The sequence below is a fragment of the Narcine bancroftii genome, chromosome 2 (genome assembly GCF_036971445.1).
Source record: "Narcine bancroftii isolate sNarBan1 chromosome 2, sNarBan1.hap1, whole genome shotgun sequence".
Classification (NCBI taxonomy): Eukaryota; Metazoa; Chordata; class Chondrichthyes; order Torpediniformes; family Narcinidae; genus Narcine; species Narcine bancroftii.
Genome location: NC_091470.1, coordinates 141,033,327 through 141,061,190, shown reverse-complemented (window position 1 = coordinate 141,061,190; position 27,864 = coordinate 141,033,327). Strand labels below are relative to the sequence as shown.

General features: G+C 42.7%; 1 protein-coding gene across 12 annotated transcripts in view; it reads right to left on the bottom strand.

Moving 5' to 3' along the window:
* Positions 1–27,864, bottom strand: part of mib2 (MIB E3 ubiquitin protein ligase 2) — a 162,483-nt gene that overhangs the window by 78,638 nt on the left and 55,981 nt on the right. For 11 of the 12 annotated variants that reach the window (XM_069918214.1, XM_069918212.1, XM_069918219.1 and 8 more), the window contains one exon: positions 20,780–20,951. In XM_069918214.1, the coding sequence (XP_069774315.1) occupies positions 20,780–20,951 (172 nt within the window). Of the gene's footprint in view, positions 1–20,779; positions 20,952–27,864 lie in introns of those variants that run through there. The other variant, XM_069918220.1, reaches the window with a different exon arrangement.

The window sequence follows — 27,864 nt, the reverse complement described above, 5'->3', positions numbered from 1 at the left end:
ATCAACGCGCAGTCTCCTTCATGTTCAGCAACACCCAGCGTGGTAAGATAAAAAACGACAAAATCGCCAGATGGAGAATCGAACTCTCCACCTTTAACTATGACATCCTGTACCGGCCTGGTAAGCTCAACAACCCGCCTGACGCGCTCTCCAGGGGGACGTGCGCCAGCATACAGATGGACAGACTACGGAAACTCCATGAGGTGCTCTATCATCCAGGGGTCACTAGGTTTGCTCACTTTGTCAAGGCGCGCAACTTACCCTACACAGTCGAGGAGATCCGCTCCATGACCCGAGCCTGTTCGGTGTGCACTGAATGCAAGCCCCACTTCTTCCGTCCGGATAACTCCCACGTTATCAAAGCCACCCGCCCCTTCGAGCGTCTTAGCGTAGACTTTAAGGGGCCCCTACCGTCGACCAACCGTAATACCTACATCCTTACAGCCATCGACGAGTACTCCCGCTTCCCATTCGCTGTGGCCTGCCCAGACACCACTGCCACCTCAGTGATACAGGCCCTTCACAGTATTTTCACCATCTTCGGGTACCCCAATTCCATCCACAGTGATAGGGGGTCCTCATTCATGAGTGCAGAGCTGCGACAGTACCTTCTGGAGTGTGGTATTGCTTCAAGCAGGACCACAAGCTATAACCCATGTGGTAACGGCCAGGTCGAGAGGGAGAATGCCACCATATGGAGAGCGGTTACACTGGCTCTCCGGTCTAAAGGTCTCCCCACCTCTCACTGGCAGGAGGTTCTCACTAATGCCTTATACTCCATCCGCTCCCTCCTATGTACTGCAACAAATGCCACCCCCCACGAAAGGATGTTCCTTTTCCCGAGGAAATCCGAATCAGGAACCACTGTACCGGCATGGCTCACCGTTCCTGGCCCCGTCCTTTTGCGACGCCACGTCCGGCACTCAAAGAACGACCCCTTGGTCGACCGAGTGACTCTACTCCATGCGAACCCACATTACGCCTACGTTGAGTTCCCAGACGGGCGGGAGGACACTGTTTCGGTGCGGGACCTAGCTCAGGACGCGGTAGACACAGCAAACCCCCCAACCCAACCTTCCCCAACTCTTTATTCTCCAGGTCCCGTGCCGCAACAGAAGGACCAACAGCACCCCAATGACCCGGGCCACCCTGCCGACAACACGACTGGGGAATTGAGCGACGGAGCAGTCGCACCCGACGAGCCTGCTGGCGACACCACTCCAGCGACCCCAATCCCGGCACCACGGCGGTCACGCCGGATGGTCAGACCCCCTGACCGCTACAGTCCTTGACCTACCCCTTCCTTTCATTCTCTCCCTCGTTTTTGTTTTTTTTTTCCCAGGGTCAGTTCTCCAAGAAGGGGTGAATGTGATAGTACAGATCTATCACCAATGTACATAGTGTATATAGTTACTGTATCTAGACTGTGCTTACAGCGATTGGCTGAGAGCTAAGCCACACCTATTGCCTTAAAGGGTTGTGTCCCTAGCCAGGTCGGATCATTCCAGACTGGTCGGCCACCTGTGAAGAGCTCCGGTCTTTTGCTAATAAAAGCCTTGGTTTGGATCAACAAGTCTTTGGTTCTTTCGATGAGCTCTACACCAACTCACCCACACACACAGAAAATCAACCCATGCAGTTGTAAATGCAAAGGATCTGATCCGAAACCTACAGTGTTTGGAACGACGGAGGAAACTGAAGCCAGTGAACTCAGCCTGGAACCAGGATGGAAGTTCGAACCAAGAGCAACCGGAAGGAAGCTTTGGGTCACATTTAAGGACTGAACACAGGAGTTCCACAAAGCAGCTGCACAGACTACAATGATCTTCTCAGCAGAGAGGCCACATTGCGAGCACACGGTATATTAAATTGTTAGACCTGCAAGTACTGCAGTTCCACCTGGAATATACATTTGGGATTCTGGACAACAGAAAAGGAGAAAGTAAGAAGCATCAGCTGTGGTTGCAGAGGAAGGAACACAAGGGGTGGGGAGCTGGTGAAAGCAGAAGAATGAACTAGCCTCTGGAGAACACTCAATCCAGTATTTTTGGTTTCAGGATTCCAGCACTTGCAGCATTTTTTTATTTCATACTGGAGAAGGCTCGCCAGCGGCTATACTTTGTGCGGAGTTTGAGGAAGTTCGGTATGTTACCAAAGACTCGTAAACTTCTACGTGGAGAGCATTCTGGCCGCTTGCATCACTGCCTGGTACGGACATGCCAATGCTCAGGACAGGAAAAGACTCCAGAGAGTTGTGAATTCAGCCTGTGTCACCATGGGCTTCAGTCTTCACTCCATTAAAGACATGTACAAGAGGCTTCAAGGAAGCAGCATCTGTCCTCAAGGCACCACCCCCCAGGCCATGCCCTCTTCACTCTGCTACCATCGGGCAAAAGGTCCAGGAGCCTGAAGACGAGCACCCAGCGGCACAAGGACAGCTCCTTCCCCTCCGTCATCAGATTCCTGAATGATCAATGAAGCATAGACACTGCCTCACATTGAATTTGACTTTTTTTGCACTATTTTTATTTGTTTTTTGAGGTAGTTTATACAAATGTTTGCATTGTGATGCTGTTGAAAAAAAAAGAATTTTGTGACACGTTTATGACATAAATTCGGATTTAAAAATCACTAAAACCTTTTTATTAAAATTCAGTGTGCAAATTCCCAATCTTATTTCCCTGTAGATCACTAGTGCTGCAATTTTCCTTTCTCTATCCACAAACTTCCTTCCAAAAATGCTTGGATTCTTGCAACAGCCAGATAGATAGGGGGAGAGGGGAGGGCTCACAGATGCAGCTAATGGTCTCCAAAGATGCAGGTTTAAACCTGAGCCTTGGCTCTCTGTGACTCCTGCAGCCTCCTACATCCCACTGCATTCAGGCGGTGTGCACCCGTAAATTGGAGGACCAACACCAACACAATTTTCTCCAACCAGACGGCATTAACATGGACGTCTCCAGTTCTTGCTAGCCTTCAATTCTCCCTCTTTTCCCATTTCCTTTTCTCAGGCTCCATGCTCCCTTCCCTCTCCATCACAGAGCCACCCCCCCTCCCCCTGTTTGCTGCTGTGCCCTCCCTTCCCTATCCATCTATTACCTCCTGCCTGTGGGGCCTGGGCTTCTCCCTCTCCCACACCTCTTTATTCAGGCACCTGCCTAGATTTTTTCATACCTTGATGAAGGGCTCAAGCCCAAAACGTGGGAGATGTATCTTTATCTTAAGGTCACAGTTTGACCTGATGAGTTTCTCCAGCGTTGTGGACAATAGAAGTTGAGGTGAATGTGGAGAGAATAAATTGGTATTCATGCAATGAGTGTTGTGGGCCGGCACGGTCTCCCTGGACTGAAGGGCCTGTTCCTGCACTCTATGACACGACCAGAGACAGATGTGGGGTGAAGTAGGGCCTGGGGCATATTGGGGCCTGTTCCTGCACTGTATGACATGACCAGAGACAGATGTGGTGTGAAGTGGGGCCTGGGGCACAGTGGGGCCTGTTCCTGCACTGTATGACACAACCAGAGACAGATGTGGGGTGAAGTGGAGCCTGGGGCACAGTGGGGGCTGTTTCTGCACTGTATGACATGACCAGGGACAGATGTGGGGGTGAAGTGGGGCCTGGGGCACAGTGGGGCCTGTTCCTGCACTGTATGACACAACTAGAGACAGATGTGGGTGAAGTGGGGCCTGTTCCTGCACTGTATGACACAACCAGAGACAGATGTTGGGTGAAGTGGGGCCTGGGGCACAGTGGGGCCTGTTTCTGCACTGTATGACACGACCAGGGACAGATGTGGGGTGAAATGGGGCCTGGTCCTGCACTGTATGACACAACCAGAGAGAGATGTGGGGTGAAGTGGGGCCACTTCCGCTGGAGCATCTCGAGCTGAAGGAGATGGCCCAGGTGTGAACACTTGCCCCATCACTGCGTTGGGAACAGCTCAGCCCGGAATGTGTGCCTCCCCTCCACCTGACCTCACTCACTGTGCTCTGCTGGAGCAGATGGTGCTTTGCTCAGGGGATGCTGACATTTTTAATGCTTTAGGTTCTTAAAATAGCACGTTATTTAGCACAACCCACTTTCAAAAGAGGCCCAGCACAGAATAATTTAGAACAAGAGACTCCATTAAAGCATTTACAATTTTCCAATGTGCACAAGTGAGAAAAGAACCCATCCAACCAGATGACAGCAGATCTTAATGAATGAATTGTTTTTTTTTATTGGGGCCACAAGTTGAATGTATGGATGTAATGAAAACTTACTGAAATGGGAAGCTGATACACAGAACCTGGTTCCACCACTGATTTATTTGCATAATTAATCTCACTGTTATAATGTACATTCTCTTGATGTACATATTTTACACTTAAATATGCAGCACAATAACATGAGAAATGGGTGGCTTTAATCTTGTTAATGTAATAAATTTATATCCTAGATTTCAACAGATTGCTTTGTTTCGAGTCCTGTCAGCTTCAGAAATCATGAAGAAATTCAGAAATAAAAAGCTCATGGGTGGAAGAAAATCAGTCGTGTCCCCCCCCCCACCACCCCAAATCCGGCCACTGAGCCAGTGTGACCATTTAAGATGAATATTGCTCAACAGGAACACAAATAACATTTCCCTTTCTAGTTTCTAGTGCGCAGCTGCCAACAGCTATAAAGGCAGACCAAGAATTGCTGGAGGAACTCAGCAAGTCAGACAGGGTTCATGGGTGGAAATGGTCAGTTGACATCTGTTAAGACAGGAGGGAAGGGAGTGATGTGACATCTAGAAATTTCTACCTGTGGATGCTGTCTGACCTGCCAAGTTCCTCCAGCAATTCTTTCCTCAAGATCTGCAGTTTGGGTGCTTAGCTAAATAGGTAGATTACCCCCCTACTTCTACCCACTCCACTTGCTTCTCTTTTTTTTTAATTTTTAACACCATAAACCACATTGACCAAGATACATACATTTTCCTTTTCAAATATATACAGTGTCATTTTCTCCCCCCCCTCCTCCCATCCCACCCTCCCTACCACCCCCCCCCATTCATTTAAAGTACAAAATCTAAGATACATTAAACCAGTCAAACAATGTTGTCATTCAATAAAAATAAACAAGAAATTCCACAGAGTCAATTTTTTTCATTTCCTTCTCCTTTCGTTATTTTAGGTGGTAGATGTCCCCGGTAGGTTTTCTCTATTGTGTTTCTTGTATGGCTCCCATATTTGTTCAAATATTTCAATATTATTTCTTAAGTTATATGTTATTTTTTCTAATGGAATACATTTATTCATTTCTATATACCATTGTTGTATTCTCAAATTATCTTCTAATTTCCAGGTTGACATAATACATTTTTTTGCTACGGCTAGAGCTATCTTAACAAATCTTTTTGTGCACCATCCAAATCAAGTCCAACTTCTTTGTTTTTTATGTTACTTAGGAGGAAGATCTCTGGGTTTTTTGGTATATTGTTTTCTGTAATTTTATTTAATATCTGGTTTAGATCTTCCCAAAATTTTTCTACTTTCTCACATGTCCAGATTGCATGAATTGTTGTTCCCATTTATTTTTTTACATCGAAAACATCTGTCAGATACTGTTGGGTCCCATTTATTTAACTTTTGAGGTGTAATGTATAGCCTGTGTATCCAGTTATATTGTATCATATGTAACCTCGTATTTATTGTATTTCTCATCGTTCCAGAGCATAACTTCTCCCATGTTTGCTTCTTTATCTTTATATTTAAATTTTGTTCCCATTTTTGTTTAGTTTTACCATTTGTTTCCTCAATCTCCTTTTCTTGCAGGTTAATATACATATTTGTTATAAATTTTTTGATTATCATTGTATCTGTTATCACATATTCAAAATTACTTCCCTCTGGTAACCTCAGACTGCTTCCTAATTTGTCCTTCAAGTAGGATTTCAGTTGGTAATATGCCAACACTGTATCTTGAGTTATATTATATTTATCCTTCATTTGTTCAAAGGATAATAATCTATTTCCTGAAAAACAATTTTCTATTCTTTTGATCCCTTTTTTCTCCCATTCTCTAAAGGAAAGGTTATCTATTGTAAAAGGGATTGACTGATTTTGCGTCAGTATTAATTTTGGTAATTGGTAATTTGTTTTATTCCTTTCTACATGAATCTTCTTCCAAATATTGAGCAGATGATGTAATACTGGAGAACTCCTACGTTGTACCAATTTTTCATCCCATTTATATAATATATGTTCAGGTATCTTCTCCCCTATTTTATCTAGTTCTAATCTAGTCCAATCTGGCTTTTCCCTTGTTTGATAAAAATCTGATAGGTATCTTAATTGTGCGGCTCTATAATAATTTTAAAAGTTTGGCAGTTGTAAGCCTCCTTGTTTATACCATTCAGTTAATTTATCTAGTGCTATCCTTGGTTTCCCCCCTTTCCATAAAAATGTCCTTATTATTTTCTTTAACTCCTTGAAGAATTTCTCTGTCAAATGTATTGGCAATGCCTGAAATAGGTATTGCATCCTTGGGAAATGTTCATTTTAATACAGTTTATCCTTCCTATTAGTGTTAGTGGTAAATCTTTCCAATGCTCTAAATCGTCCTGTAATTTTTTCATTAGTGGATAATAATTGAGTTTATATAGATGGCCGAGGTTTTTATTTATTTGTATACCTAGGTATCTTATTGCTTTCATTTGCCATCTGAATGGTGATTCCTTCTTAAATTTTGAGAAATCCGCATTATTCATTGGCATTGCTTCACTTTTATTTGCGTTAATCTTGTAACCCGACACTTCTCCATATTCCTTCAATTTCTTACATAATTCTTTTATTGATAATTCTGGTTCTGTTAAGTATACTATAACATCATCTGCAAATAAACTGATTTTATATTCCTTGTCTTTTATTTTTATCCCTTTTATTTTATTTTCTGTTCTTATCAATTTTGCTAGTGGTTCTATAGCTATTGCAAACAATAATGGTGATAGTTGGCATCCCTGCCTTGTTGATCTGCTTAAATTAAATTGCTTTGATATATATCCATTTACTGTCACTTTCGCCAATGGCCCCTTATATAATGCTTTAATCCAATTAATATACTTCTCTGGTAAACTGAATTTTTGCAATACTTTGAATAAATAATTCCATTCTACTCTGTCAATGGCCTTATCTGCGTCTAAAGCAACTGCTACTGTTGGCGCTTTACTCCCTTCTACTGCATGAATTAAGTTAATAAATTTACAAATATTGTCTGTTGTCTGTCTTTTTTTAATAAATCCAGTTTGGTCTAGATTTACCATTTTAGGTAAATAATCTGCTAATCTGTTTGCTAATAATTTAGCTATTATCTTATAATCTGTGTTAAGTAATGATATTGGTCTATAAGACGCTGGTGCAAGTGGATCTTTCCCTTGCTTTGGTATTACTGTAATTATTGCTGTTTTACATGAATCTGGTAAGCTTTGTGTTTTGTCAATCTGGTTGATTACTTCCAGGAGGGGAGGAATTAATAAATCTTTAAATGTTTTATAGAATTCTATTGGGAATCCATCCTCTCCTGGTGTTTTATTATTTGGTAATTTTTTTATTATCTCTTGTATTTCTACTATTTCAAGTGGTTCTATTAATTTATTTTGTTCCTCTATTTGTAATTTTGGTAGTTCAATTTTAGTTAAAAATTCATTTATTTTGCCTTCTTTCCCTTCGTTTTCAGTTTGGTATAATTGTTCATAGAATTCTCTAAAGTTTTCATTAATCTCCGTTGGATTATATGTGATTTGTTTGTCTTTTTTCCTTGATGCCAATACCATTCTCTTAGCTTGTTCTGTCTTAAGCTGCCATGCTAGAATTTTGTGCGTTTTTTCCCCTAGCTCATAATATTTCTGTTTTGTCTTCATTATGTTCTTCTCCACCTTATATGTTTGTAGTGTTTCATATTTTATTTTTTTATCTGCCAATTCTCTTCTTTTAGTTGTATCTTCCTTCATTGCTAATTCTTTTTCTATATTTACTATTTCCCTTTCCAACTGCTCGGTTTCCTGATTGTAATCCTTCTTCATCTTGGTTACACAACTTATTATTTGCCCTCTGATGAACGCTTTCATTGCGTCCCATAGTATAAACTTATCTTTCACTGATTCCGTATTTATTTCAAAGTACATTTTAATTTGTCGTTCAATTAATTCTCCAAAATCCTGTCTTTTAAGTAGCATGGAGTTTAATCTCCATCTATACATTCTTGGAGGGATGTCCTCTAACTCTATTGTCAATATCAAGGGTGAATGGTCCGATAATATTCTAGCTTCATATTCTGTTTTTCTTACTCTATCTTGCATACGAGCTGATAACAGAAATAGGTCTATTCTTGAGTTTGTTTTATGTCTACCTGAATAATATGAATATTCCTTTTCCTTTGGGTGTTGTTTCCTCCATATATCCAAAAGTTGCATTTCTTGCATCGATTTAATTATAAATTTGGTTACTTTGTTCTTTCTGTTAATTTTTTTTCCCAGTTTTATTTGAATCCAAATTAAGGTTGAAATCCCCTCCTATTAATATGTTCCCTTGCGTGTCTGCTATCTTCAAAAAAATATCTTGCATAAACTTTTGATCTTCTTCGTTAGGTGAATATACGTTGAGTAAATTCCAAAACTCCGAATATATCTGACATTTTATGCTGGATCTATTATTTCCTCTTCTATTTTAATTGGTACATTTTTACTGATTAATATAGCTATTCCTCTTGCTTTTGAATTATACGACGCTGCTGTTACATGTCCTACCCAATCTCTCTTTAATTTCTTATGCTCCATTTCAGTTAAATGTGTTTCTTGCACAAATGCTATCTCAATTTTTTCTTTTTTCAGTAAATTTAGCAGTTTCTTCCTTTTGATTTGGTTATGTATTCCATTAATATTTAAAGTTATATAGTTCAACGTAGCCATTTCATACTTTGTTTATCTTCCCTTTCCGTTTCCTCATCATCACCTTTCATTCTTATCCATTTCTGCTTTCTTGTTTTGAATACTTTATAAGACAACATTTCTAAAACATCAAACATTTTCCTTATTCTCCTATTTAAAACTTCTTTAACCCCATTCTCCCCTCCCCCTCCTGAGTTGCCCTTTATCCCTTGTCGGGCAACGACATCTCCCCTCTCCATTTGGATTTGCGAATTCACTCGCAAGCGTCAACTGATTTTGCAGTGACCGTAACTCCTCCCCACCCAGCCCCCCCGGAAAAGATTTCAATTTTCATATATAACAAAGGTCACTCTTTTAATTCCTTCCTTATTTCTTCTATTCCCTTTCATTCCCTTATTAATTCTTATCTATACTCTATATATTTTCCTCTAAATACAGATACATTCATGTATACACATATATACATACACGTCTATATATATATATATATATCTATCTATATATATATATATATATATATATATATACCCATATACACACATACATATAGTTCGTGGTCATTTTTACTCTCATTACATGTCTTCAGTTTTGTGTGCCCGATGGAGATGTGGGGGGGCTGGTAGTCATGGTGGGGAGCTGGCTGATGGAGGACCTCAGTTTTCTTCAGGCTGACTTCCAGGCCAAACATTTTGGCAGTTTCCGCAAAACAGGACGTCAAGCGCTGAAGAGCTGGCTCTGAATGGGCAACTAAAGCGGCATCGTCTGCAAAGAGTAGTTCACAGACAAGTTTCTCTTGTGTCTTGGTAAGCGCCTTTGGAAGACTACACAGAAGAGTCTGGAAAAACAACCAACTGAAAAACCTCACAAAGATAAGCGTATACAGAGCCGTTGTCATACCCACACTCCTGTTCGGCTCCGAATCATGCGTCCTCTACCAGCATCACCTATGGCTCCTCGAACGCTTCCACCAGCGTTGTCTCCGTTCCATCCTCAACGTTCATTGGAGCGCCTTCATCCCTAACGTCGAAGTACTCGAGATGGCAGAGGCCGACAGCATCGAGTCCACGCTGCTGAAGATCCAGCTGCGCTGGGTTGGTCACATCTCCAGAATGGAGGACCATCGCCTTCCCAAGATTATGCTATATGGCGAGCACTCCACTGGCCACCATGACAGAGGTGCGCCAAAGAAGAGGTACAAGGACTGCCTAAAGAAATCTCTTGGTGCCTGCCACATTGACCACCGCCAGTGGGCTGATATCGCCTCAAACCGTGCATCTTGGCGCCTCACAGTTCGGCGGGCAGCAACCTCCTTTGAAGAAGACCACAGAGCCCACCTCACTGACAAAAGACAAAGGAGGAAAAACCCAACACCCAACCCCAACCAACCAATTTTCCCCTGCAACCGCTGCAACCGTGTCTGCCTGTCCCGCATCGGACTTGTCAGCCACAAACGAGCCTGCAGCTGACGTGGACATTTACCCCCTCCATAAATCTTCGTCCGCGAAGCCAAGCAAAAGAAAAGACATGTCTTCATCTCTCTGCTTGTTTTGTAGTTGTTCTGCAAATTTTCATGCTTCCTCTGGATCCGAGAATAGTCTGTTTTGTTGCCCTGGAATAACTATTTTAAGTACCACTGGGTACTTTAACATAAATTTATATCCTTTTTTCCATAGGATCGTTTTTGCTGTATTGAACTCCTTCCTCTTCTTCAGGAGTTCAAAACTTATGTCTGGATAGAAAAAAATTTTTTTGACCTTTGTATTCCAGCGGCTTTTTGTCTTCTCTTATTTTCTTCATTGCTTTCTCCAATATATTTTCTCTTGTTGTAAATCTTAAGAATTTTACTAAAATGGATTTTGGTTTTTGCTGCAGTTGTGGTTTCGGGGCTAGTGTTCTATGTGCCCTCTCTATTTCCATTTCTTCCTGTAATTCTGGTCTTCCTAGGACCCTGGGGATTCAATCTTTTATAAATTCTCTCATATTCTTGCCTTCTTCATCTTCCTTAAGGCCCACTATCTTTATATTATTTCTTCTATTATAGTTTTCCATTATATCTATCTTCTGAGCTAACAGCTCATGTGCCTCTTTAACTTTTTTATTAGATTCTTCTAATTTCTCTTTTAAGTCCTCTACTTCCATTTCTATGATTATTTCTCGTTCTTCCACATTATCCACTCTTTTTCCTATCTCTGATATGACCATTTCTATTTTATTCATTTTTTCTTCTGCACTCTTAATTCTTCTTTTTATCTCATTAAATTCTTGTAATTGCCATTCTTTCACTGATTCCATACATTCTTTAAAAAAAGATATATCCATTGTCCTGCCTTTCCCTTCTTCTTCCATTTCTCTATGTTCTTCTTCTTCCTCTGGGTTGGCCATCTGTTGTTTCCTTGTTTTCTTTTTGCTCTCTTCTTTCTTGTTCTCGTTATTTTCTACGTTCTCTTCCTGTTGCTGTGTTGCAGCTGTCACTCTCAGCTGTGGAGATCGACTCCTCAGCTGTTCCCCCCTCCTGTCAGTGTTTTTTTTCATGCGCATGCACGGTTGCGCACTTTTACTCGGCTCCGCGAGCCATTTTTGTAGTCCCGAGCTCGGGACTTCCACCGACCTTAGGGAGCGGGCTTCTCTCTCCGCGGCGGGCCTGCTCGGACAGGTAAGGCCCTCACCTTCTTCTTCCGACGTTCTTTCATCTTCTCTTCTTCCCGTTGCTTTCGACTTTTCTCTCTTCGCTGCCAGTTTTTTCTCACCTTTACTTTTACTTTGTTTTAATTTTTATTCTTATACCTTTGTGTTTTGTGCGTTTTTTTTCAACTTTTCCGGAGAGGGCTGGAATTCCCTGACCGGCCACTACTCCATCACGTGACTCCCCCCACTCCACTTGTTTCTCCAGGCACTAGCAGCTTGGGGACGTTTTGTTAAACCCTTACTTGGTGGTGAAGTGCCCCAGCATTGCTTGACTCTGGGGATCTGGTCAGAACAGCAATATTATACACTCAGTCTTGTATCAGAGGCAGGCCTTTCTGCCCTCAACATCTGTGGTATCATGCACCCATCTAGCCCAACCCCATTTACCAGCAAACGGTCCATAGACCTTACATTATGAACTTTCAGTGAAAACCTGACCAACTTTTAATTCAATTTAAAAACACAAAATGCCAGAGAGGCTCAGGCAGGGTCTCTCCAGCATAGTGTGTTTTTACTTCAATCACAGTGTCCACAGAATTCTATGCTTTACCTTTAATTTAATTTCGACATACAGTACGGTAACAGGCCCTTTTGGCCCACAAGCCCGTGCGCCCAACGGCACTCAATTGACCTACAACCCTGGTTAATTTTGAATAGTGGGGAGAAACCGGAGCTCTCGGAGGAAACCCATGCAGACAGAGGGAGAATGTACAAACTCCTTATGGACAGCAAGGTATTCCTGGTTGCTGCCCCACTGGGCTAACTGTGCCGCCCGATGTTGGTTTTTACCCAGGCTCTCAGATTTGAGGATGCAACATTTAAACCAACAGAACATAGATTTTTTGTTCTAGGCATACAACTGGTTCATCTAAGATGAAAGGGTCAAAACAATGGCAAACTGTACTTTGAGAGACAGGATCTACTTGTATTTGAAATGCAAGGACTGATGAGGGACAATTGGCGTGACTTTGTGCCCAGGAAATCATCTCACAAATTTGAGTTTTTTTTTGAAGAGATGACCAAGAGGAAAGATGAGACAAGATAATAGATTTTGTCTACATGGATGCTATCATTCTGGTGCTGAAGAACGGAGAGGGGCTGAATGACTCCCATCCAGCTCATGAAGTGCTCTGAGAAATTGGTCATCTCCAGCCTCCCTCACTCCAATTCATCTACAACTGCAGTGGGTCCACGGGTCCTGGCCTCACACATTCAGCTCTGGAATACCGAAACAAGAAGATCTGTTAGACCACTATTCATTGACTACTTCTCCAACCATAGCCCTGTACTCTGGGACCTTGGTCTAAGCACCCCATTCTATAAGAGAATTCTCAACTTCTTGTCCGGGAAAATCGCTATTAGCAAGGATCGGTGACAACAGGTCCTCTTCAAGACAGCTCCGCACCCGTGCCCTAAAAAGTTGCGTCATTAGCCTTCAGCTGTACATGCACAAATGGCCAAATACAGTCAAACTCCATCTATAGATTTGTGGATGACACCACTATTCTAGATTGGATCATCAGGTCAACAACCTCTCCCTCAAAGAATCTCACCACCAACTTCAGGAAAATGAGCTCTCCCTTCCCTGTTCATATAGTAGACAGCGTTAAATTAGAAGGAGTAAACATCTGGTCCACCCACATTGATGTGACAGCCAGGGCAGTGCACCAACACCTGGACACCGATACCTGGACATTCTCAGAAGTCTGAGGAAATTTGGCATTTTCCCAGCCTCAATCAACTACTTCCAGGAACATTGTGATATCCTGTCAGGATACATCAGTTTCTGGTACAGGAGGTGCTCCACCCAAGTCCACTAGAAACTGCGGAGAACAGAACGAGACCATCACACAAACCTCCCTTTCTTCCATTAACTCGATCTATACCTCTGAACACCTTGGAAAAGTAGTCATTGTACTAGAAGACTGATTCCATCCAGCAACACTCTCTGCTCTATCCTTCCATTGGGAAGAAGCTTCAAGAGTGCGAAATCACACACCACCAGATTCAAGGTCAGTTTCCAACTACCATGAGACTACTGCACAAACATTTCCTTTACTCCACTTGAACAGTTCTTTCCCTGTAACTCTGCTTTGCGTTCTGTGTGGTAGACTTGCTGGATAGTACATAAACCTTTTCACTGTATCTTGGCACACATGACAATAAAACTGAACTTGGTTTTGCCACAAGTCAAGGGTTTCTGCAGAAGGTGTGTGAGCTAGACTTCTATTAGCCTGTCTAAGCGACCCAATGTCATGCCAGGAATTAGCACCTTCAGTTCCTTATTTAATGGATTTAGGATGCTCACAGCAGACATTTTTGGGCTGATACATCCAATCAGTTATGTACAATGCAGCAGACCCAGGCAACAGCCTCACTCAGAGACCAGGACCAGTGACTTCCCTATAGGCAACATCAAATCTGAAGGTGACTATCAGAGATCATCTTCTCGGATTCTCCTTCTCTCTCTCCAGTCTTCACTCTGTCCATCCAAGTCCAGATCTGGGTGAAAAATGTTTTCCTTCTCATTCCTCTAACCCTTTCACCAATTACTTTAAGTCTTTGTTTCAGCACAGACTATAAGGGGCCGAATGACCTGTTTTCTGTGCTGTAGTGTTCTAAGCCTGCTGGTTTAGGATCTCTTCCTACTCATGCTGCATAGGTTCCTTGTCATTTCAAGCATATCATTTGACTTTTAGCCTTCTCTGTTACAAAGAAGTGTTTACACAACGTTTCCCAGCAGTCAAAAATCTCCAGTCCTGAAAACATCTTCAAAAATTGCCTCCATCTTCTCCTGTGGGTCAGGAACTATATTCACATATTCAACAGCTTGTACATTGAAGAATCTGAAGTGCAAAACACTCAGTGTTATCACCCCTTCATGAGCACTTCACTACCTTAAACAGAACAACATTCAGTGACCATAGACCACAGTTATAGCTATGTACAAAAGAATCTCCCTGTGTCAGCGTGGGTTTTCTCTATGGGCTCCAGTTTCCTCTCACCGTTCGAAAAGTAATGGGGGGGGGGGGTTTGCAAGTTAGTTGGGTGTAATTAGGTGGCACGGGCTTGTGGGTCAAAAGGGCCTGTTACTGGGCTGCATGTCTAAATATTTAAAAAAATCAAAGGGATTGAGAGGAAAGTTTTCTCTCCTCCGAATGGATGGGATCTGGAATTCATTGGGTAGTTGGCTGGGTATGAGAGAGAATGAGACAAAGGGTATTGCACTACTGGAAGCCAATGTTGAGAAGATGATAATGTGGCTGGGCATTAGGGCATAATAATTCAACAATTCCAACCACTGTCTCGTTTCACTGATTTATTCTTATCATCAACATTTGTTGAATCTTTGGAGCAGATTACAGAATCCGCATTTACTAAAATCATTAATAATCCCAAGAAATGATGAATGAATCCAAACCACACACCATTTGCTTTATGTTTTGGAATGTTTCCCACATGTCAGCAACCTGTGAATCAGAATGATGATCACTAATGTTCTCTGCACAATTAAATCAGAAAAACTACCATTTCAACCTGAGACCAGGCTCTTGACAGAACACTAGAATGTCAGCTTCTTTTTCCATCAGCCTCTGAACATTTCCCTTCTGTCAGCGTTGCTGTTTTCAACCATCAGCTCACGATCCACCTATGATGAACCTATTACTGCAGTCAGCAGCGCAACCTCGGCAACTGTTCACACTCAGCATTCACTGCCTGCCAACACCAAGCCAAGAATTCCTACCAATGAATGTGAATGATTGCCATGTGCACCAAAATAGAGCAAGCTTTCATTTGCGTGTTATCAGGCAATCCAACTTCCATTGCAGGTAGTGTAATAATAACATAAATAGATTCCTCTGGACTTCTGCATTTTGCTGCCACAGGTGGCTGTGGCCAGGTTGATGGGTGATGGGTATCTGAATGGTCAGGGAGAAGGCAAGAGAGGCCAAATATGGAGTATTGGGTACTGTTTTGGTCACCTAACTATAGGAAAGGTGTCAATTTCATAGAAAGAATGCAGAGAAGATTTACTAAGATGTCGTTGGGACTTCAGGAACTGCGTTACAGTGAAAGGTTAAATAGTTAGGATTTTATTCCCTGGAATGTAGAAGAACGAGAGGAATTTTGATAGAGGTATACAAACTTATGAGGGGAAAAGATAGAGTAAATGTAGGTAGTCCTTTTTCCTCCAAGGGTAGGTGAGATACAAACTAGTGGACATGGGTTAAGAGTGAAAGGGGAAAAGTTTAGGGGAACTTCTTCACACAGACAGTGGTGGGGGTGTGGAATGAGCTGCCAGATGAGTTGGTGAATGCAGGTTCAATTGTCACATTTAATAAAAATTTGAAAAGTTACATGGATGGGAGGGGTATGGATGGTTATTGACTGGGTGCAGGTCAGTGGGACTAGGCAGAATACTAGTTCTGCACAGGCTAGAAGGCCTGTTTTCTGTGATGTAATGTTCTGTGTTCTTTGAGTGGGGCTGAGTTGGAGAATATATCAGCTCATGAGGGAATGGCAGAGCGGATCAATGGGCCGAATGCCCTTCTTCTGCTCCTCTGTCTTATGGAGAAATAAATAAGAGAAGAATGAAGGGAGTAGTGTAACTGTTATCAAGATTTTCGCCCACATTCCCCCGAACAGATTTGTCACCGTCTCGGAAAGGAATCTCCCAGAGGCGCAGTGTGGCTTTCGACCAGAATGGAGTCCAGTGAACATGATATTTGCTGTAAGAGAAGCTCAGGAGAAGTGCATCGAGCACTCTGTCTTCAATGACCTGATACTAAACTGGAGCAGTAAACTGCTAAGCACTCTTTGTATCTTCTCTCCTGTTTAGCTTTTACCCTGCACCTTGGAGTAAGAATGTTAGGTCAGACCTTCTGAGACCTGCGTTACATCATGTAAAGGCTATTACAAAGGTCTATAAAATCATGAGGGACTGAGAGAAGGCAAATAGTGAGAGTGTTTCCAAGAGGGCATAACCACAGAAGGGTGGAGACAATTCTTCACTCCTAGGGTGATGGACATGTGGAAATAGCTGCCATACAAAGTGGTGGATGAGGTACAGTAGCTTCCTTGAAGAAGCACTTGGATAACCCCATGGGTGGGAGGGAATTGGAGGGGTATGTGCCTCATGTGGGCGTTGAGCTAAAGCAGGAGAGCACATTGTTCGGAACAGACAGGTTGGGCATGTTTCCATCTGTAACAAAGTACCCTTGACTAACCTTTGCTTGTTTCACTAACACCTCATCACAGATCCTGTTCAATTCATTTTCTAATCACCTTGGGATATTTCATGTTAAAGACTCTATACATCAACAAACTTTGTTTCTTTGTCGGTGATTCACATCACTGGCAATTATGTACAACTGAACTTGGATATTCAGACTGGGACAAATATTTTAAGATCTGAGGAAGGATTTTGGACCTGAACCATAGCTATTTCTCTCCCCCAGATGCTGCCTGAGCTGCCGAATTCCTGCATCTTTTGCTTTTATTCCAAATTCCCAGATTTGCAAATATTTCAAAATTCCTCTCTCACCAAACTGACAGAGGCATTGGTCAATCGCTGTTGGCCAGCATGACTCAACACATTTCCAAATAGCTCTCCCCCTGTAGTGCTTCAGATCTTTTGATGATGCAGCATTTTAAAAAGATCCATTCTGCAAAGTAATAATTGGTTCCAGAATATCAGAAAGAATTACATAAGTTGCTGCATACACATGACCTCATTGCTGTCAAAGTCAACCCCAGTTTTGGCAGCACTTTGGTAGAACAGGCCAGTGATGCTAACTCTTGCAGCAACAGACATATTGTTGGAAGTGGAGAGCTTGTATCAAGATGTTACCCCAGGGAGCGTTGCCATGCAAAGGGCTTAGACAGACGTGTTTTGGTTCAGCTCTCCATGAAGAGTACTAAATAATAGATGGTCAAAACTTGAAAATCAACATCTATTTAATCAAAAATGGATAAAACTAGCAAGAAGAAGCCAAGGCAGCCGAGAACAAAGATCGAAGAAAGCTCCTATTCAACCGGGAACATCGGATGAAAATCCGAAGGGGAGCGGTGTGGAGAGTTGGGTCAAGAACTGAGCATCATCCTGGAAAAAAATGGAGAAGTTCCTTCAGCCATGCCCTATAGTAGTGTCCACATTCACACCACTTTCTGGCTCCTGAATCCTTCATTTGTCTTGTAGTCTTATATCTACAACAGTTTTGGATTCTTCACTTATCATACCCCGTGATAATATTAAAAACCTTATTCCAGTTGGGATTAGTTAGATCACCCATAATCTTTCAACTCAGTCTGTCCACCTTTCAAGCTTGATGTTTCCACAGTTACAAAGGTCAAAGGTCAGAAGCTAGAGGTAAAAGTGTTTCAGCATCCAGCCTTTAGCAAGCAGCGCCTACCCTTCCTAGGAAACATTGGTAGGCAATGCTTAACATACACAAAACTGAAAAAAAAACAATTAAATAACAGTAGACAAATTAAAGACTGGCACAAGATAAAACAGGAAAGAAACGGTTAAAAGATGGACTTCATTAATGGTCTAAGAGGAAGGGTGGTGGGTGTGTAGCGAGTTAACGAGCCATTAGGAAAATGGAAAGAGCCTGTGTTGTGAAGGTATGGGAACTCGTGGCAATAATTGGGATCAGACACACATAACAGTGAGGGTAATTCTGGACAAATTTAAAATGCAATTGGCAAAAACAGCACAGATAAAATAAAAAGCTTCAATATTATACAGAAAACTCCAATCTGGTATTTGGTGCCTGGAACATTGGTGAAAGATTCAATTGGAACTTTGCACAGAGGATTGTATAAATACTTGGTTAGAGGGCAGCAGCCCATCAGGGGGAAAGGGGGCAGGGATCAGGAGTGGCCAAATAACTTCTGCATTAATCAGGATAGGTACAAGTTGTTCTACAACAAACCAGTGACATTGGACCCATTCCAATTTGTCAACGGTCCAAACCTGTCCACAGGTGATGCTATAGCCTCAACCCTCCACTCCATCCTGACCCACCCAGATAACAGTGCCTCATACGCCAGGCTGTTGTCATTGACTAGCTCAATGTTCAACAGATCATACCTCAGAGGCTGGTGGAGAAACTGTCCTCACTGGAACTCAGTACCCTTCCCTGCAAATGGATTCTGGACTTCTTGACGGAAAGAGCAGTCTGTCCAGGTTGGTAGCAAAGCCTCAATCCTCAGGACTGTGTGCTAACCCTAACCCTACACAAGAATCTACGTTTCTTGCACAATACACAGGACCAGAAGTTACACAAACACAATGTATGGTTTAATTACAAAAAAGCATTCAAAATTCAAAGCATTTCAAAAAGAATAACATTTCATGATTGTTTAATATCTTCGCACTATGTCTGTGCTTCTCTTGTATTCCAGCTGAAGCTGGGTTGCCTGCAAGATCAGTTTCTTTGCCAGGCTGAAGGCAACTTTGGAGTAGCCCACCAGGGGACAGAATGAGAGAGAAGGACAGACAGCAGCTGGCTCCACACAGTCAAGACCAAACGCGGTTTGGTCATTGTAATCTTAACCAAACTACATCACCAATTAACCTACAAATAAATGCTACATCAATCTTTGAAGAACTAAAGGGTTAGCAGAGCTGAGATTTGCTGGTAAATTCTTCTCACCCTGCAACATTTGCTCAACACCAGGACTCTGTTCAAGACCACTGAACGCAACATGACTTGTATACGAGCACAAGAACACATCTGGTAATCTACAACATTCTCTGACCAAGGAAGCAGTAGATGCTCCTCATTTTTAGGAAAGAGCCATATAGATTTTTGCATCGTGAGGGTATTAAGGATTGTGGGGTAAAGGCAGACAAGAGCCCATGGCCAAATCAGCCACGATTGTAATGAATAATGGTGGAGCAGGCTCAACGTGCCAAACGACCTACTCTTGCTCCCATTTCTTATGAACAAATCAAAGGCAATTACTTATGGGACATAATACAGGAATCCAAGGTGGACCTTGTCACCCACTGATCATCACAAGGTAAATTTGGCCCTGATTTAATATGAGAGAGTGAGTGAAAGAGAGAACTGGAGCAGAGGAGAGATAAAGCAAGGTAGAGCTGGAGCGATTGTGAGAAAGGAGAGTGGAGGTGCAAGAGAAGTGGGAACGGAGACTAAACATTTTAAATGCAACATATCCTGAAAGCATTATTCACCTCTTACTAGATCAGTGTTTCAGCAATTGTCATCAGACACAAGAGGAAATTCACACAGCAAAGCCCTTTGTATTGGGTCCGTTTGGAATGCCGACATTGCACGCAGCATCTGAAAACCTGAGGGCAGCAGATGACAAGATTTGGAGAACTTTGAAATATTTTTAACAATTGGACTTTTAATGCCAGAGCAGAGAATCAAAGTGACAAAGGAATAGAGCTTCAGTTCTCTTCCAGGCTTCTACCCTGCCTGGTTTGAACAAGAGAGTAGATAAAGACGATGCTGTAGATCGGTAGATCATGAAGGAAATCAATCTTTAATCAGATCTGGGGAACCAATGATTCGAGTTGAGCTAAAAAAAACCCACATGCATACAATTAAAGGGAAACTAGACAGGCATCCAAGAGAACAGGTAATAGAAATGGATTACATCAATGCAGCAAGTTTAGATGGGGCATAAACTGGTTGCTGATTCCTGGAGGAAGAGCATTGGCCAACCAAGAAAAGGTGATCATTGGACATGGAAAGGAAAAGGTGAGAACTGATCAGGGGAGGGGATGACTCTGAGGATGTGGACTGAAGGAAAGGAGACAGAGGAAAAGGGAAGAGGAAAACAGAGAGAGAGACACACAATTAAATGAGAAATAGAGATGGGGAAGGAGAGAGACGGGGTGGGGGCATAGGAAGCTGGAGAAGTCGGTCAATGCCATCTTGTTGGAGGATTCCCAGACGGAATATGAAACCTACAGTCAGTTCGTGAGGATGTGCTTGGTGAAGACAAATCTTAAACGTGGCTGATTTGGATGGTGCTGACTGACAGCATCTGAAGAAGTCCATCACACTCTGACTGGGCCAAGTGACGGGATTATGGGGGTTCATTACAAGGAACACATCAACATTTCAAGCCGTCAAACGTCTTCATGATCACTGTAATATGGAACAAACAGTGACAGCAGGTACCAAAAAGCAGAAGTGACTTACGCTTGAGAATGTGCAGTTTCGTGGCGTTCAAATGAGTGTGTAAGATCATGCTTGTTGATCATGTAGCACTGTGTACACAGATCATAATCAAAGCACACTTTACATTTCCATCGCATTCCCATAATGCCATGCTTCTTGCAAAAGTCGCAGATTATGTTGGGGTGACGTACACCTGAATACAGAACACAGAATTGTTATATAGTACCTGATCACACACACAGGAAATCTGTAACATTCAAATCTCCTCTCCAGCCCATCATCCTCACTGTCCTCATCTGTGAGGAGTTATTCCTGGGAGTTTGAGCTCTGTCGCTCACCATCTTCCAACATACACACATTAGAAAGACAGGAATTCTTGGAACAAAAGGGAGAAGAGGTTGGGTAATTGCAGTGGGTGGGTGGGCAAAGAGAGTGTGTGTGAGGAATGCATCAAGGTCAGGCCTTGGACTCAGAGTAAAAAAAATAGAGAGGAGGGGTCAGAGTCAAATGACAGAAACAAAAATTAAATTGAGAACATTATGGTTTTAACATTTCACGAAAAGACAATAAATAATTTGTAGGAAATATCAAGAATAAAATAATACCAATTTATTCACATTATTAGTTGTGGCAGAAGAGAATTAAGTTGCTCAGAGGTGATTGTCCCCAGGTCAGTCACCCCACAGAAACGACACCACTGCTGCTCTCCGTTTAGAATTATCTGGTATTTCTAACTGAAATCGGGGTGGGGGGGGGGGGTCAAGGAGAGGAGAGTGGGGTTTAAAAGCGGGGAGTGGATGGTTAGACTTGCACTATTAGTTCCAAAAATATAGCGTGGGCTTTCTGCCTACGCTGCCATCATTTCAATCCCACTTTGTTCAATGGGTGGTGCATGCAGCGAGATCATCATTTCAGGTTTTACACTGACAGATACATCACTTGGCAAGAATTTTTGTTAAATGCATGCAGAGAACTTCACTAGAAATGCCAGCATTGACTGTCTGTCCCCAAAGCCGATAATCGTCAATCTCACTGCTTCTTTCCCTGGAGGACATTAGTGAACCACAGAACGGTACAGTATAGGCCCTTCACTCCATTGTGCTGTACTGACCTATATAAACCTACTCCACATCAGTCTAGCCCTTCCTTCCCTCATAGTCCCCACAATCCCCATTTTTTAAATATCCATGTGTGTGTGGAGTCTCATAAATGTGCATATTGTATTAGCCTCAATCACTACCCCCAGGAGTTTGTTTCAGATCCCACCTACTTTTGAAACTTTCTTCACTCACCTTAAACAGATGTCCTCTGTTATGCCCATTACCACATTGGGAAAAAGGCGCTGGCTGTCCACCCTATCTGCGCCTCTAATAATCTTATACAACTCTATTAAGTTGCATCTCAACCTCCGTCGATCCAAAAAGAAAAGCCCTAGCTCTGTCATCCTTTCCTCACAAGGCAGCATCCTACTAAGTCTCCTCTGCACCTTCTCTAAAGCTTCCACATTCATCCAATAATGAGGCACCAGAATTAAACAGAACACACCAAATGTAGTCTAATCAGAGTTTTATAGAACTGCAACATTACTGCACAGCTTTTGAACTTAATCCCCTGACAAATGAAGATCAACACAGCATATGCCTTCTTAACCACCTTATCAACTTGCAGCAATTTGAGGGATCTGTTGGCTTGGACCCCACAATCCCTCCTTTCCTCCACATAGCTCAGAATTTTGCCATTTAGGAGCATTCTGGTAAATTGCCATTACTATTTGCAAGGCCATATTTACTTTTGTTAACCCACCGCCAGTGGGCTGATATCGCCTCAAACCGTGCATCTTGGCGCCTCAGTTTGGCGGGCAGCAACCTCCTTTGAAGAAGACCGCAGAGCCCACCTCACTGACAAAAGGCAAAGGAGGAAAAACCCAACACCCAACCCAAACCAACCAATTTTCCCCTGCAACCGTGTCTGCCTGTCCCGCATCGGACTTGTCAGCCACAAACGAGCATGCAGCTGACGTGGACATTTACCCCCTCCATAAATCTTCGTCCGCGAAGCCAAGCCAAAGAAAAGAAGAAGAACTTGAAAGTAAATCCTGCAGCAGCCCCGCTGGGATGTAAACTCTGTCGCTGGGCTAACTCAGGAACTTAACCCCTCAGGCAACGCAGATGAGGGGACGTTACCAAACTAGAGCAACGCTGATACAAAATGGACAAATGGAAAACACAAAAAATAGTTACTGCCAAACTAAAATGATTCTTTGTCAAATTGGTTTCTCAATAACAAGATTCCAGAAAGAAAAGCACATTTCACAATCAAAATGTACAAAGGCAACAATCAGAACCAGCTCAGAGAATGTTCTGGCCAGCAGACAAATCCAAAACCACAGCTGCTTGCAATGAAGTGAGAGGATCTACGATTTGATGTTTAAGAACAGCTCCATCTCTCAGTGTAACAAGTCTTTGCCAATATAATTTCACAAATACACTCTTCTGACACTATCAACAAATACACAGACAATTCTGCAAGGAAGAAGCTGGAAAAAGGTCATGGTGGTGCTCCTTTATCCTCGCCTTCCCTTGGTCATCTTCACAAAAACTCAAGTGAATACTGCACACAAACATGAAAAGGAACAACTCTCAAATGGTTTATAGACAACCAAGTTACTCTTGAAGGACAGTCAGTGCTGCAATATAGGAAAGGACAGATTTAAAGGCTGCCAAGCTGGTTTATGCCCTATACAACCAATCTTTGGTTTCTCAGATGCTAAAAAGGTGGTCTATAGTTTCATGTTTTAATGAAACATTGCAAAGTAATAACTTAATTTCCATGAAAGCTGAAAACCAATAGTTTTTACTTGCTACTCTCCAAACAAAAAGCACAAGACGAAAGTTTATTGTCATAGATACCAGTATAATGTCCAGATGCCACAAAATTCTCTCTTCATTATATATATAGGCAGGTAAGAAACACCAACCTCATCAAATTACCACAATATGACATAACTCAAAATGGCACAAGATAGATAAATACATCCATATGCAGCTAGTGAAAGAAACAAAAAAAGGTTATTCCAACAAAGCAGGTATATCTTTTGGTTGTCCCAGATTAGTTTATAGTTTGGACAAAGATGATCAAGAGCCTGATAACTGTTGGAAATGAACAGTTTGAATCTGAATGGCCTCTTTGCTTCAGTAATGGCCTTTCAGATTTTGGACGTCTTTCTCTAGGTTTCTGAATCACATGATCTGAAAGCCACAGATCCGGTCAACAGGTTGCAGATGTCTGCATCCATCCATGGCTTCTGACACAGAGAATTTGAGTAGAACATACTCCTCCACGCCTTTCCTGATGGAGTCAGTGACCACTGTGGTATATCCAAGTTCACTGACTCCAGCTAGTCATGAATCCACTCTTCTACCTCATGAGAGCACCTATGGATAGCATTCACTGCTGGTTCCATGCTCTTCAGCTTCTGTCAGCCTGTTTGCACAAAAGAGAAAAGCCAGGGATTCCAACTTTCCAAAGTACAGATGTTGAATGGAGCAGCCGGCATTCTTGACAGCAGTGTAGCAGTAGCGAGATTGTCCAATCCCCTGCTGTAACAGTGTGCGAGACTGGTGTAGCAATGTAGCAGTGGGTGAGGGTGTCCAATCCCCCGGTGTAGCAGAGGGCGAGAGTGTCTGATCCCCCAATGTAGCAGAGGGCGAGGGTGTCCAATCCCCCGGTGTAACAGTGGGCAAGGGTGTCCAATCCCCCGGTGTAGCAGTGGGCGAGGGTGTCCGATCCCCCGGTGTAGCAGTGGGCGAGGGTGTCCGATCCCCCAGTGTAGCAGTGGACGAGGGTGTCCGATCCCCCGGTGTAGCAGTGGACGAGGGTGTCCGATCCCCTGGTGTGACAGTGGGCGAGGGTGTCCGTTCCCCTGGGTAGCAGTGCGCGAGGGTGTCCGATCCCCCAGTGTAGCAGTGGGTGAGGGTGTCCAATCCCCCGGTGTAGCAGAGGGCGAGAGTGTCTGATCCCCCAATGTAGCAGAGGGCGAGGGTGTCCAATCCCCCGGTGTAACAGTGGGCAAGGGTGTCCAATCCCCCGGTGTAGCAGTGGGCGAGGGTGTCCGATCCCCCAGTGTAGCAGTGGACGAGGGTGTCCGATCCCCCGGTGTAGCAGTGGACGAGGGTGTCCGATCCCCTGGTGTGACAGTGGGCGAGGGTGTCCGTTCCCCTGGGTAGCAGTGCGCGAGGGTGTCCGATCCCCCAGTGTAGCAGTGGGTGAGGGTGTCTGATCCTCCGGTGTAGCAGTGGGCGAGGGTGTCCGATCCCCCGGTGTGACAGTGGGCGAGGGTGTCCGTTCCCCTGGGTAGCAGTGCGCGAGGGTGTCCGATCCCCCGGTGTAGCAGTGGGTGAGGGTGTCCGATCCCCCGGTGTGGCAGTGGGTGAGGGTGTCCGATCCCCCGGTGTAGCAGTGGGTGAGTTTTCGATCCCCTGGTATAACAGTGGGTATGGGTGTTCGATCCCCTGGTGTAGCAGTGGGCGAGGGTGTTCAGATGATAATTAACTTGAATGCCCACTCCATGTCGGAGTGCTCTTGGTATGTTCAGCTGACCATTAAGGCAAGTTTACAATGCTCATCCAAATGGTTATGCTGATTTTAAATAATGGAAAACAGTTTGTTTACAAAAAGATGAAGTGCTGCCAACTTTCCAAAGTCTTGGAATGTGGTTGTGCAACCACCAGGGTTTTAATATTCCCGTGCCTGAAAAAGGAAGTAATGAAGCTTCGCTGAACCCCACGGATACACCTGTAATTCCAAGGAAGAAGCTGGACTGGGACCTGTCATGAGTCCAGTAACATGTATGAGAGTGCCACCACGTGAAAGAATAATTATTTAGAATAATTCAAAGCCAATATTATGGAGACTCTTGTGGGACAATGGGAGACTTTCTGAGCATAAATAAAATGCTGGATGAGCTCAGTGGGTTGAGCACTATCTGGGGTGACAAAGACGATTCAGGTCAAAACTCTGCAGCAGGGCAAGAGGGATAGGTAAGGCAGAGGCTGGTCGGTTGTCGATGGAACCAGGAGTGAGGGCTGATGGAAAAATGGAACCACGTGGGGGAGGGAATGGAAACCCAAGGAGAATCAGCCCAGATGGAAAGATGTGAAGATGCCAAGCAAATTCCCACATTGACGGACAGATGGCAGAATCCTGCTACTCTGACTATTCAACTGTACACAGACAGTGCCATGCCATTTCGAGCTCTGGTTCTAAATAAAGCCCACATTACTTTCTACTAACATAGGAAAATATCAGTGTAATTAACATCTCAACCTTTAACACATTGTGGATGTGCCAAGGACACCATAGAACATGGAACAGAACAGCTCAAGAACAGGCCGCTCAGCCCACAAGATCTGTGCTGCACATGATGCCCAAATTTAAGTAAAACTCTTCTGCCCATATACGACAAGAGAAAATATACTGGAGCGGGCAAGGAATAAAATTAGAGAAGATAATAAACCATTGAATACAAGGGTCAAAAAATATTTTTTTACCCACACATAAGTTTTGAACTCTTAAAGAAGAGGAATGAGTTTAATATAGCAAAATCGATCCTATGGATAAAAGGTTATAAATTCATGTTAAGACATCCAGCTGTGCTTAAAATATTTATCCCTGGGGAGCAAAACAGACTGTTCTCGGATCCAGAGGAAGCACAAGAATTCGCAGAGCGTTTGCAGGACAGAAGGAGAGATGAAGAGATGTAATAAGAATGAAGAACGGCAATAAAGTATATATAAAGATGTAAAAACAATGTATATGTAAAGAACTAAAGAGGGAAAAGAGAAGGGAAGGAAGTAAGTAAGGGGGAAATAAAGGAAGAGCTTTGTTATATGTGTAAAAAAAAGAAGTGTTTTCTGGGGGGGGGGAGAGAGAATAACCTTCACTGCGAAATCAGTTGACGTATGCGAACAAGATCGCAATCCAAATGGAAAGGGGAGTTGTGGTTGCACGGCAAAGGATAAGGGGCAACTCAGAGGGGGGGGGAGCATTTGGAATTAAGGTAATATTGGGTGTGAGAGTTGTTGGAGTATTTTATGTTTTAAATGCGTTGTCATACATTGAGTTTAAAAAGTGAAAACAGAGATGAAAATGGGGTGAGGAAGCAGAAATGAGGTGTGAACAAGATATGAGATGGCCATGTTGAACTATATGACTATAAACATTAATGGAATACATAACCAAATTAAAAGGAAGAGGCTATTAAATTTACTGAAAAAATAAAAATTAGATATAGCATTTGTGCAGGAAACGCATCTAACTGAAATGGAACATAACAAATTAAAGAGAGACTGGGTAGGACACGTAGCAGCATCATCATATAATTCAAAAACTAGAGGTGTAGCTATATTAATTAATAAAAATGTACCAATCAAGACAGAGGAGGAAATAATAAATCCAGCAGGGAGATATGTAATGATAAAGTGTCAGATCTACTCAGAATTTTGGAATTTTCTCAATATATAAGCTCCGAATGAGGAGGATCAAAAGTTTATGCTGGACATTTTTTTGAAGATTGTAGATATTCAAGGAAATATATGGATAGGAGGGTTTTTTAACCTTAATTTGGATCCAATGTTGGATAAAACTGGAAAAAGACAAGCAAAAAGAATAAAGTAGTCAAATTTATGGTTAAATAAATGCAGGAAATAAAACATGGATCTATGGAGGAGGCAGCACCCAAGAGAGAAGGAATATTCATATTATTCGAGTAGGCATAAAACATACTCAAGGATTGATATGTTTTTGTTGTCGGCCCATATTCAAGGGAGACTTAGGAAAACTGAGTATAAAGCTAGATTCTTCTTTGGCTTGGCTTCGCAGACGAAGATTTATGGAGGGGGTAATTACTATCTGATCATTCACCCCTGTTATTAACAATAGAACTGGAGGACATCCCACCAAGAACATATAGATAGAAGTTAAACTCCATGCTACTTAAAAGACAAGAATTTAGAGAGTTTATTGAACGCCAAATTAAAACATATTTTGAAATAAACACAGAATCAGTGAAAGACAAATTTATATTATGGGACGCAATGAAAGCCTTC